Source organism: Gouania willdenowi, chromosome 7, assembly GCF_900634775.1.
Source record: "Gouania willdenowi chromosome 7, fGouWil2.1, whole genome shotgun sequence".
Classification (NCBI taxonomy): Eukaryota; Metazoa; Chordata; class Actinopteri; order Blenniiformes; family Gobiesocidae; genus Gouania; species Gouania willdenowi.
Genome location: NC_041050.1, coordinates 39,564,411 through 39,576,998, shown reverse-complemented (window position 1 = coordinate 39,576,998; position 12,588 = coordinate 39,564,411). Strand labels below are relative to the sequence as shown.

General features: G+C 35.0%; 1 protein-coding gene across 1 annotated transcript in view; it reads left to right on the top strand.

The window, feature by feature from the left end:
* Positions 1-11,910, top strand: part of sema3bl (sema domain, immunoglobulin domain (Ig), short basic domain, secreted, (semaphorin) 3bl) — a 73,357-nt gene extending 61,447 nt beyond the window's left edge. The window contains exons 11-16 of the mRNA XM_028453957.1: positions 740-971; positions 2,082-2,173; positions 3,680-3,721; positions 3,799-4,024; positions 7,370-7,497; positions 8,737-11,910. Of these exons, the coding sequence (XP_028309758.1) occupies positions 740-971; positions 2,082-2,173; positions 3,680-3,721; positions 3,799-4,024; positions 7,370-7,497; positions 8,737-9,237 (1,221 nt within the window). The 3' untranslated portion in view covers positions 9,238-11,910. The remainder of the gene's footprint in view (positions 1-739; positions 972-2,081; positions 2,174-3,679; positions 3,722-3,798; positions 4,025-7,369; positions 7,498-8,736) is intronic.
* The last annotated feature ends 678 nt before the right edge of the window (positions 11,911-12,588 follow it).

Sequence of the window (12,588 nt, the reverse complement as noted above, 5' to 3'; positions counted from 1 at the left end):
TTATAACACACAGAAAAGATTTTATGAAAACCTCAAACAAAATGTCAAGTTGAATGCCACATAAACATCTCTTTTGTGCTGAGCTTAGGTTCCCAAAGTGGGGTACGGGTACCCCCAGGGGTACACAAAGGGTTAGGGTTAGCTGATGTAAAACTACCAATGGTGACAGAGAAAGTATCTCATTAAAAAAGCGCAAATATGACGAGAGCTGCATTGCTTTACATTCCTTACAGATTATTATATTTTAATATACATCATTCTAGGACTACAGTGTATGTGACATTACATCAGTGGTTTCTTTTAATATCACAATTTTTTGGTGTCTCCAGAAACTTTGTCTCTATCTTTTTAGCTTTTGATAATGTTTGTTGTTCCCAGGATTAATGATGTATTTTATTTGAACTACATTTATAGTTCAGAAAGTGAAAATATAAAATACAGTTATTTAATATTGTTTTGTGTGTGGTCAGGGTGTTATAATTGAAAAAAAAAAAAAAAATCAAACATTTTAAAAGTACATTTTTAATCAGTATTTTTTGTGTTTCTTTTATCTGTATTCATCAGTATCATTTGAATTCCAGGTGACCCCACATGTGGTCACGATCCCAAGGTTGAAAAACACTGCATTGCATTATGTTGTTTTCAGTGTGCAGTGGTTTCAGGTGAAATGTCTGAAGGGGTACGGGACGTGCTGGTGTAGAGGGTTTTTAATAACTGTACCACCCTTTCTTTTTAACAGTGTCCCAGTAAGATCACCAACCAGCCTGGGAGAGAGTTCGGCAGCACTAAGGACTTCCCAGACTCTGTTCTGCAGTTTGCTCGTAGTCACCCTCTGATGTGGAGGCCAGTGTTTCCTGCTCTGAGACGACCTGTGCTCGTACAAGCCAACATTCCTCACAAGCTCCAACAGATCGTGGTGGACAGGGTGGAGGCAGAGGACGGACACTATGACGTCATGTTCATTGGCACCAGTAAGTTCTGTTCTATTTTAAAATCAAACACTGAATACATAATAATACACTGGGTTTTATTTACTATTCATCTCTAATCTTTGGCATTCATGCCACTAATAGCAGATACAGTATGTAGCAATATTAGGCTAAGATGTTCACTTCTGGAAGAAAGTATGATAATGTGTTGCCCATTTTTAATGGAATCCACGCTACGTTCATTTAAATATTAATCAGATATCTACATCCAAAGTTTGAGTTTAATCATTGAACATGTTGGTGTAAAATAAACACATCATCAGATTAATGTTTATGCACCAGGATCATAATGGATATAATGTTCCTGAGAAATAAATGAAAATAGATCAAATAATTCATGTTTTGATGGGGATTTAAATACAATCATTCACTCTTTAAAATACATGTTTGTCATATACAGTTGTAGCAACAAATAAATCATAATTTCACTTTTCCATGTGTAAAGTGTTGTGGTGTCCATCTAATATCTGGATGTAATTTACAGTATTTTAAGATATTTCATCACAATTCTTGTCCCCAAAACCTACATTTTACCACAAAGATCATATTTCTACGTTGAACAGAATCAAAGTTATGGTAAGATTTTGCAATAAGGATGGCGGCCATCTTGGATCTTGCTCGGTATTTATAGATATATTGTTGAATTTGGTAATGTGTGCTCTGGTATTTGGTACTTGTTTGGTGTTTGTTCGTTTATTTGAAGTATTTCTTTAACAGCTGTAACTAAAGCAATTTCTCGTTGGGATAAATAAAGTATTTCTGATTCTGATTCTGAACTCATTGACCCTGTAAACCTATAATTCACCACTGAGATCATGTTTCTATGTCAAATAGAACAAAAATTATGACAAATGATCCAAATTGCCAATACAGATGGCGGCCATCTTGGATTTCTTGGTTTAAAAAATGTAGATCACATTAAAAATAGATTCAGTTTACTAACAAAACATCCATGTACTAATTTTCATGCTTTCTTCCAGAAGTGAACATGTTTTTTCCACATCTGGCTTTGGGGAGCAGAGAACATGTGTTACGTGTGATTATGAGTGTTACGTGGATGATGATGATGATTAGTGTGTGCTTGTTTTCCAGATGTTGGCACAGTGTTGAAAGTCATCACTATACAGAACGGAAACAGTCTAGAGACAGAAGAGGTCACACTGGAGGAGTTACACGTCTTTAAGGTCAATCAGAATTTACACTTTATGTCCCCTTAATGCATCCTTTTCATTATTCATTATTCTTTCACACTACCGTACACATTAAAATAACAATATATGACACAGAAAATGGTACTTTAAGGTCTACACCCACTTTATAACCAGACTTTGACATGAACTCATTGTAATAATAATCTTAATTACACAAAGTCATGTTTTTCCAGTTTAAATGTATGTTGGTTTATGACAGAATCAATGAAAACAATAAATCATCTTAAACAACTAAATAGTGTTTATTATTTCATCACTGAGTGCTGACATACTGTATAATATGAATATTGTGATTACATTGTTTACAAAGCACTAACTTACATTTAACTAAGATATATTCATGCTTTACTTGATCATTTGTAAACTTTCTTAAACAAATGTGTTTTTGTATTAAAATAAAAAACATGACTTAGTCCAGAACGTTCTAATCTCTTGTCTTGTATTAGTCTATTATGGGTTCACTGGGAACTCATGCAATGACAAAGGTTCTGCAAAAAAAAACAAGCGTTACATTTTTATTAACAGGAAATAAATGAAGGAGCAAAAACCATCACATTAGAAAGAAAGAACAGACATAAAAAAACATCTAACTCACACTGTACTTTAATGCTTGTACATCATGGGACCTGTAGTTTAATAATTACTGTAATTATGAAATATCAAGCTGCCAAACGGGCATGTGACTGTTACTGACCTTCTAAACCTTAATGTTTAATTGTTCTGTACAGAATAATTTGCCTTGTAAATAACTGAAATATATCCATATTTGTATTTGGCAATTTAAAATATATTGTTCTCGTAGGAATTCTTATTCTTTTTTTTATTTTTTCATCCTCAAATCCTTTGTCGTGGAACTCCTCCTACTTTATTAATGCAGCACTAAAGACATGTATGTCGTCTCATAGGGACAATGTCAAGGATGTACAGTCGACCTTTTTTGGAGCCAAAATGTGAAGGTCAAGGTCACGTCAAGTGTCCAAAACCAAACTTTTCCATATCTCTACGAATATTTATTCTACAAGTTTGATGCTTATATTTATGAAAAACTCATCTTTAGACCAAAGCTGTACGACCTACCAGTAAAAAGATCAGTAGGGGTCAAAGTTCATGATGTTATTAAAAAAAAATACTTTTTCCTATAACTTGGCCACATATTGAGATCCAGTGCTCAGACTGGTACCATTGAACGACATTTGCTTTTAATTTGTATTTAAGGTCAAGGTCAATCTTCTATTTTATGATTACTTTAAATTTAATTAGTAAAAAGAACAAACTTATCAACAAATCCAAATACAGGTTGTTATTTTTGCCAATATAAAATACATATTTACCTTGTGAATACAGGTCTTGCCTTGTTTATAGGTGTTAATGTCTTTTTTTGGCTTGGATTCATTTTTTTATCCAACTTTAAATGATAAACATTTATCATCTCACATTTAAAAGTTTAATGTTTAATGACATTTTGTCTCCTTGCTGCAGGTGCCAACTCCCATCACATCAATCCATATATCAGTGAAACGGGTGAGTTGATGATCATCCATATTGATCGACTGTTTAACGAACAATCATTATATAATTCTCATGTTTTAACCCAACAGCAAGCTATCTACGTGGGTTCTCCTGCAGGTGTAGCTCAGGTTAAACTGCACCGCTGTGAGACGTACGGTAAAGCCTGTGCTGAGTGTTGTTTGGCCAGAGATCCTTACTGTGCATGGGATGGATTCACGTGCGCTCAATACACGCCCAACAACAAACGACGCTATCGCAGACAAGGCATCAGGCACGGGAACCCTGCTCTGCAGTGTGTGGATCAGAACCTCAGTGGTGAGAACGTTTACTGACCTTTAACTGTACGCTGACCATATTTTCATTTCCATAATGGGAAGACTTCATCATACTCATCGTTAGCTTGAATCTACTTTATAACGGCAAAATACAATATAGTAGATAAATACGTTGTTATTGTCCAAAAGGTTTAAAAATTAATTTCTCTCTATATAACAAATACTTAAAAAATGACAGAAGTCAATCATCTTCATTATGTATTATAATAATCAGTCCTTAAAGAATCTCATGTGAATCTTCTTAAAATCTCTCAGTCATTGAGACGATGATAAACATCTCTGAAAGATATTTAAGTAAAATAATAAAAATAAATAAAAACCTTAAAGCTTTTACAGAACATTAAATATTCAACCAGTAGAATTACTGTAATAACATTATACTTTATTTAACATTATAAAGAACAACTCATTAGCTTTCAGAAACTAATGGAATAGAGTCAATATTAGCAGAGTTACTGTCATTTAAATTCATGTGTTTATGGCCACTGTATTTTATTTTGTTCTTTGCTTTGAATTGTTTCTTGTTTCCATGACACCCTGAGCTAAACACTCTGGATCAAAGAGTTCCAACATTTGTAATGAAAGTGCCAAATGTCAATAATATATAAAATAATAATATAAAAATATTAATATCTCATGTTGTTGGACTTATTTTTAATTAGTGAACTTCTAAGTGGTTCTTTTTTTCCCGAGATCAGCATTTTAAACAAGGAGCATAAGCAAGGCTAATGTATTTTATACACAAGGCAAATCAATGTCAAAAAGTGAACAACAGAAAACATTCAACATTTGGCAACCTTTCAAAAATATGGTGATTTTTCCAGTAGATATTTTAATGAAGTGATGAGGTCAATAGTTATCATTATTAGGTTGATTATTTAAAGGGTCTTTTGATGAAGAGGGTTTTTATAACCAGCAGCATTTGACAGACATGAAGATTTACACGTTAACTTCACAACTTTACACACTTGGCAATAGAAATGCACAAAGCTTCATATTTAACAACCTTTCAAATGATATTCTAAGCAATTGGAAGGTTTTGTGTTTTTCTAGCGCTGAAGGAAAAGCTGAAAGATAAGCCTCTGACTTCCTCACATCTTAAATCTTCTGAAGGGAAAGAGAAGTGAACAGAAGAAAACAGAGGGATGGGATGGTGGACGAAAAACCGCTGCTTCATCAAAGAGAAAACACCTTAGTTACCATAGTAACACAGACTGACTTTAATCTGCACTCAAATGAAACCACGTCATCTTTATTGAAGAAGTTATTTAGTGATGCTTTAAAATACTCAATAATGATCTACAGGACCTGTGTCAAACTCATGGCCCGGGGGCCAAATCTGGCCCTTTGGAGCACCCGGTTCGGTCCGCAGGACAAATTAAAAATGACAGAGAACATTTTATTTTTTTTATTTATTCAGTTAATTTCCGACATGGTTGCATTCACAGAAATTCATTTGACATTCAGAGCAAAATCACATCATTGGTTTTTGTTTTTTTTTTGTCCTTTTTCATGCCGGAAAGGGCGACGGAAAAAAGCATTATGCTTATCCAGATCCGTCCCCTGATTTGAACACAGATAATTTTACATCCAACATGAATCATTGTGTGAATGAAATATTAATATTTGCAGGGCTCACAGTTTTCCTGGTGTTTATATCTCATCATGGCAGTCAGTTTAAAAAAAATCTAAATTCTTACAAGATTTTTTGTTTTTTGTTTTTTTTTTGTTTTCTGTTTTTCCTTAAAATTTGAAATAATATTTCTCTTAAAGAAATAGAAATTGGTCAGATAATTTAAAGTGTAGATCATTTTGGGACTGATACAGTATATGATGATATATTGCTTTAAATTGTTGGTTTCCTACATATTTTGTATTTTATGTATAAGATGGATAATGATGTTTAAATGACTAATTTTCCTATTTAAAATATATGGTATTTGGCGCCTGATCTACAGCTTTAATGTGGTATTATAAATGAAAATTAAACAGAATATCATGGTAAATGTTTAATTATGATTTTAAATTGATACAAATGATAATAAAATCATTATCTTATTACGTGTTTAATGTGTACGGTACATTTTAATGACATGATCACAGTCTAAATGTGTTTTAAACCATCAGTGATGTAATAGCTTATATAAGGATACATGTGTATCCATTGCCTCCATTCAGGGCAGGTCCAAGAAAAATGATAAACTATGAAATATAGATAAATCATGCATTGTGAGGTGCAAGCATCAGATACAAAATATTGTGAATTTTAAGGGAATCTGTTAAACACTGATGAGTGTCAGCCTTACAGTAGGTGTTACTACTATAGCTCATAACAGCATAAACATCTGACTTTTTACTTGAATATGAAATGAAAACATCAAATATGCTGTGTATGCATGTCTTTGTGTGTTCTAGTTTCCTGAGAGACAGAACAATGTTAGCTTTAGCCTCTTTGTTCCTCTGTGTGTGAAAGCAGCTGGTGGTCACAGTTAAAGCAATATCCGCCTCCTAAACTATCATTATTACACTATCGCTAAAGAACTAGGGCATATTAAAATGAGCAGCATTATAGTACCTTTGAAAAGCTCCTTAAAGAAATAGGAAGTATATCCTCCCCCAGTCCTGTGCGTCTAAAGAAGACCAGAGTAGAGTAAACAAAGGTCTTTTATGTGTTTGGAGGGTCCCCACCATAGACATCCTAGAAGTAGATGTGTTTTTATTGTGTTTTTCTCACTTTGCAGGGGTCTATACATAATGAGGAGGCCCCCAAATCTCCCTAAGTACATGGAGGGGTTCCTAATTCATGAAATAGTCCACAACCTGCTGCAATCTACATTTGACTAAAGCTAACCAGGCTACAGCCATGGTTGGGATCAATTACATTTTTCAATTACAATTATGTCTTCAATTGCATCACATTTACTGAGCTTTTAATAAATACATCCATAAAAGGTAAGCTTTGTGTTAGCATAGTCTGCGTATAGCCAGAAACATCTGATTAGATATAGATAATACTGTAGGTGGTCCTAAAACCTGGATCTATAGTTTATAATTGATGGTTAATCCTGTCAGGCACTTTATGTTTGCTATGACTGATGAGATGTAGATGTACAGTATGATAACATACAGTATGTGAAGGGATTCATGGAGTTTTATCAGTTTTAAGCCCATTTAACAGCATTTGTTATCTTGATATTAGCTATAAAAAAACACTGGACTGTGTTTTAATGAGTTTGTGACGAGCTCATACTGTAGGTTAACCATTGTTAGATGGAACGCTATCAGTCACACGTCATAAACTGAATCTTCTGTTTATTTCCCACAGACGTTGATGTGACGGAGGATGACGTCGTCTATGGGACAGAAAACAACAGCACCTTCTTAGAATGTGTTCCTCGTTCTCCACAGGCGTCGGTTTCCTGGCTCGTCCAGCGCGACGATCGCAAAGAGGAGGTGAGACTGTTGTGGATTAACCAGATTATAAACCTGACGAAATACTATGACTTTGTTTTTAAAATAACTAACAAAGCAAAGTCCACGTATATTAGTCTATAGGCATTGTTTGAGCCCAACACTCCAACATGTCAGCAGCTCATTAAGGACTTGAATCCCTAAAGTGCTGTTTCCCTGCAGGCCGACACCTACAAACATTACTCTCTGCTTCTGGTTCAGCCTCCAGGTTTTAAACCATTACAGCCTCTTCATTTCCCAGAAAATAAACATTTGGCTCCTGGTCGGGTAGACGGAGTTGCCATGTTTTTGTTGGCACTGAATAGCGGTTAGAGAATGGAACAAAGTGAAACAGGAGGTAGATAGAGAAAGGTATTTGGGTGGGAAGAAGGTAAAATGGATGAAAAAACAGGTTTTTTTAGTATATTAATTTATTTTCTGTGTTTTGTTCCTTCTTGCAATAAGATCCTTCATTTCCAGCACAGCAAAGGTGTAAAATATAGATGACTATTTATCTCCTTAGTTTACTCAGCTTTTATTGTTTATGTTTTATGTTTTATTATAACAGCAGCTTTATATGACAGCTATTTCATTTCATATTCTCAATGCAAACATAATAAGTTATTTTGAGTTTATTCTAGATTTGGACACATCATTTTTACAATTGGGTAATTCTGATTGGTCAAAGCATTGCAATTAGCATTACGCATGGCACAGCAGAAACATGAATAAAAAAGGATCAGTGTTTATTTAAAGACAAAATGCAACATCTCGTTGTCAACAATAAGGCTGACTGACATATTACAGTTACACACTTGTTCCCAAACATGTGTATCTTTGCCTTATTGTTTATTATTTTTATCACCAAACTTCAGTTCAATATTTTCTGCTTTTGTAGCATTCTCTAATGAGAATTGGCTTTATTTTGGATGTAAATGTCTGGGGGGTTTTCGGGCAGACTACAGATTTCTGTATTTATAACATGATTTATTGTCACTCAGTATCATATATTTTCAAAATGTCATATTAACTGTAACCACTAAGGGTCCTACTTTAATCTGAACAAAAATGATCCATGTACGTCATGTAGAAGCTTTGAAAAATGCTATTTGTTATGGGTATGTGATTTTCAGAAAAAAGTGGTTGTGGGTTAACTGGTTTTAAGCGACTAAATTATGCAGATCTTGTGCGGGCACTAGTGCTATATTATGTCATTTATAAAGTGTAATTTTCCTTCTCCAGGTGAAGTTGGATGATCGAGTGATGGCTACTGAGCAGGGCCTTCTCTTCCGTCATCTGTTGCATGAGGACGAAGGCGTTTACATCTGTCGCTCCCGTGAACACGGCTTCTCCCAAACCCTGGTTCGCCTCTCGCTCCAGGTCCTTCAGGGCGACGCCGTAGATGAGCTGATGTCACGTGATAACGCAGGATTCTCAGACTCAATTAAGGAGCGTTCAGCAGGAAGCTACAGGGCCTGGATGCCCTGCACCGCCTACCGCAGCGGCACATCCAGCCACTCCAGGCTGTGGTTCAAGGACATCGTGCAGATGATTGGTCCATCCAACCTGCCACACGTGGAGGAATACTGCGAGAGGATGTGGTGCAATGACAAGCTGAGGAGGAAACACAAAAGCATGCTGGAAAAATACCGGCAGGCGCAGGAGAGCGCCAGGAAGGCACGCAGCAAGAGCTCTGGAGAACGGAATCGGATGCCGCGCGATTTAAAGGCACGGGACGTCTAAGAGAAGGAAAAACACACGTAGAAGATGTAAAAGGGCCTAAGCTTTTAGAGTGGAATCCTTCTATTATGACAGATTTGGAAGAACAATAAAGATCACAAATGGATCTGCTTTGGTGTTTAAAAACCTGAAAACGGTTGGTTTGCATACGAGAGAATCGTACCTAAAGACAAAGACTAAGAACTTCTCATGCTATTTTTTTACCACAGTTTGTGGTTTAGTGAGAATTTAGAGAACGAAATCGGATGGCGCGAGATTTAAAGGCCTGAGAAGTCTAAGAGAAGGAAGCACAAGTGTAGAAAACAGACTGAACATGTGGTTCAGAGCTAAAGCAGAGGGACATAAAGACCTGTTAGCTTTAGAATGGAATCATTTGGAAGAACAATAAAGATCACAAATGGATCTGCTTTGGTGTTTAAAAAAACCATTGGTTTGCATACGACAGAATCGTACCTCGCCTAAGACGAAGAACTTCTCCAAATGATCTTTTTTTTTTTTTTTTTTTTTTAACCACAGTTTGTAAGAATTTGTGGAAAAAAACTGATTTGATTGAAAGGAAATAAAGACAGTTTGGGACATTGATTACTGAAGACTTTCTTCTTCACGTCTTCTTGTACATTTCATTTCATCTTATCAAAGCTAAAGTTTATTGGGATAAAGCATATCTTTTTTAAATGTGCTGCTTTGGACAGTGGAGTTTATGTTGGCTCATATTGAACTATAAATGGTATCACTTTCACACACACTTCATTTCTTTCTTTCTATGACCTTTTTTGGATTGATCTCTTTGTTCCCTCATTCATCTTTTTTCTGCATTTCATGCTCCACTATTTTTATCTTGACGTCTTCTCTGAAAGCTCTCGTTGTGATTCCAGCTTGTGACAGAGTCAGTAAGTCGTGTATTTACAGAGAAACCAGTGAAGCACATGGGTTTTAACCTCTACTGTAACCCACTGACCCCCACACTCAGCTATGGGGTCATGGTTGTTGATGGTTCAACAGATTAAAGACAGATTGCTATTTTTAGAACATTTGATGAAAAGTAAAGATTGTAAACTGTATTATTTTTACTTTAAGCAGAACTGTATGGGCACAAGCAGTGATTGACACAGAAAAACGTTTATTTGGTGGCTATAAAACTATCAGCCTGGCAGATATGTGAAAAAAGAGTATGTTAAATCTATTTTTAATGTGATCAACGCTGGTAAATAAACCAATGGTTCCCACTTAAAATCAAGAAATTCAGGATGGCCACCATCAGTATTATCAATTTTGATATTTTGTCATAACTTTGATTCTATTTGACATAGAAACATGATCTCAGTGGATAATTATGCGTTTTTTGGGTCAAGGAATTCAATAATATCTTAAGATACCGTAAATGGTGCTCAAAGCATGATCCAAGATGGCCGCCATCCATAACTTTGGTTTTGTTAGACGTAGAAATATGATCTTTGTGGCAAAATGTAGGTTTTTGGGGCCAAAATTGTCATGAAATAGCTTAAAATACTGTAAATTACATTCAGAGTCAGATATTAGATGGACACCACAAGACTTTACACATGGAAAGGGTGAAAATATGATTTATTTGCTGCTACAACTGTATATGACAAACATGTATTTTAAAGGGTGAATGACTTAAATCCCCATCAAAACATGAATTATTTTATCTATTGTCATTTGTTTCTCAGGAAGATTATATCCATTATGATCCTGGTGCATAAACATTAATCTGATGATGTGTTTATTTTGCAGCAACATGTTCAATGATTAAACTCAAACTTTTGATGTAACAAATGTTACATTAAACGTAACCAGCGTGGATTCCATTAAAAAATGGATTTAGCATTCTAACCCCCCCCCCTAATATTGATACATATCTGCTACCCAATATAAATGATCATTATATAAGCAAATACAGGCTGTTTTTACTCTTACTTTAAAATATTCTCCCTTTACTCTGGTGGCATCAAACTGTAAATAAAAAAGACCTGTTGTACTATAATATATACAGTATGTGACCCAAGATTCATTTTACACTTTATTTTAAACTGAAGCCTCTCTGACTGAGACTGAGACATCTCCACATAACAGAATGATGTCTGACTAACATCTTTTAATCAATAGTTTTGTTTTTTTGTGTGTTTTTTGTTTCATTGTTTTCAGTTATCTGTACTGTTAGCGCTCATACCTGCATGCTCTTAAGATGTGAGTGATTTGCCTCATTAAGGGGTGTATTATACTGTATGGGTTTAGTAAGTTTAAGTGTATCTGTGACTTTAATAGTGTGAGAAACAAGTTTTTACTGAAGGTACTGTTGTATTATGTTGTGTATGAAAAGCCCAAATCATCTAATTCCTCGTCATAAACGTGAGTTTTATTAGGCATGTGACACGATTTGTTCTCATCCGTGTTTTATGCTATTTATTTTTGTTGTGTTCATGAGACTGGCTTAAATATTTGTTTTATGATGTGTCGATAAAAAACTGGCTTTGTGTCACAAAACAAAAAAAATAGAGTGAGAAAGAAAATGTAAGAAATGTCGTTCCAACAGGTGTGATGACACGTCTTTTCTTTTATAAATATGTTTTTCTGAGCTTCAGCTTCTGTTCGTTGTAACTTATGTGTGAGAAAACTGAAAGTGTCATAAACATGTAAATAAACATGTTTTCTGTGTTTCTTTTGTAACTCTTTTGAGTTACTAATGTATTTTATCTGTATTTGTTTGCTAATATAAGTCAGGTTAATAGATGCACATATTGAGGGTTATGAATGAGTTTTTGGGGTCCAACACGGGGGGACTGGGACAAAAAATCAGTCCCTTTCTATCCACTACATTATCAGAGACACAGACACTGTTTTTAAGGCAGTGATTCTCAACATGTGGCTCTTTATGTCTTCATTTCTTTTGAACCCTTTTTTACCATGTTGCCACTTTGTCCCATTTTTGCCCCTTTTCAAATAGTTCTGACACTTTTTATATATATATATATATTTTAGCTCCTTTTGTCAAAAAATATCCTTTTTGTCCATTTTTGCAAGTCTCTATTTGACACTTATCCCATTTTTGTCCTTTCTTTCATTTTTTGGCCACTTTTTATCCAAATAAGTTAACTTTTGCTGAATAAATACCACTTGTTTAATTTTTTACGTACATTTTGCCTCTTTATTTTACATTTTGCCCTTTTTCGCCACATTTTTCCCATTTAAGCTACCATTACATACCACCTGGTTCCTCTTTATTTGCCCATTTTTTGGCCACTTTTGGTCCATTTTAGTCACTTTTCTTGCCATTTTTGGCACCTGTTACCATGTCTGCCTCCACCCGTTTGTCATCATGCCCAGTATGTTAGA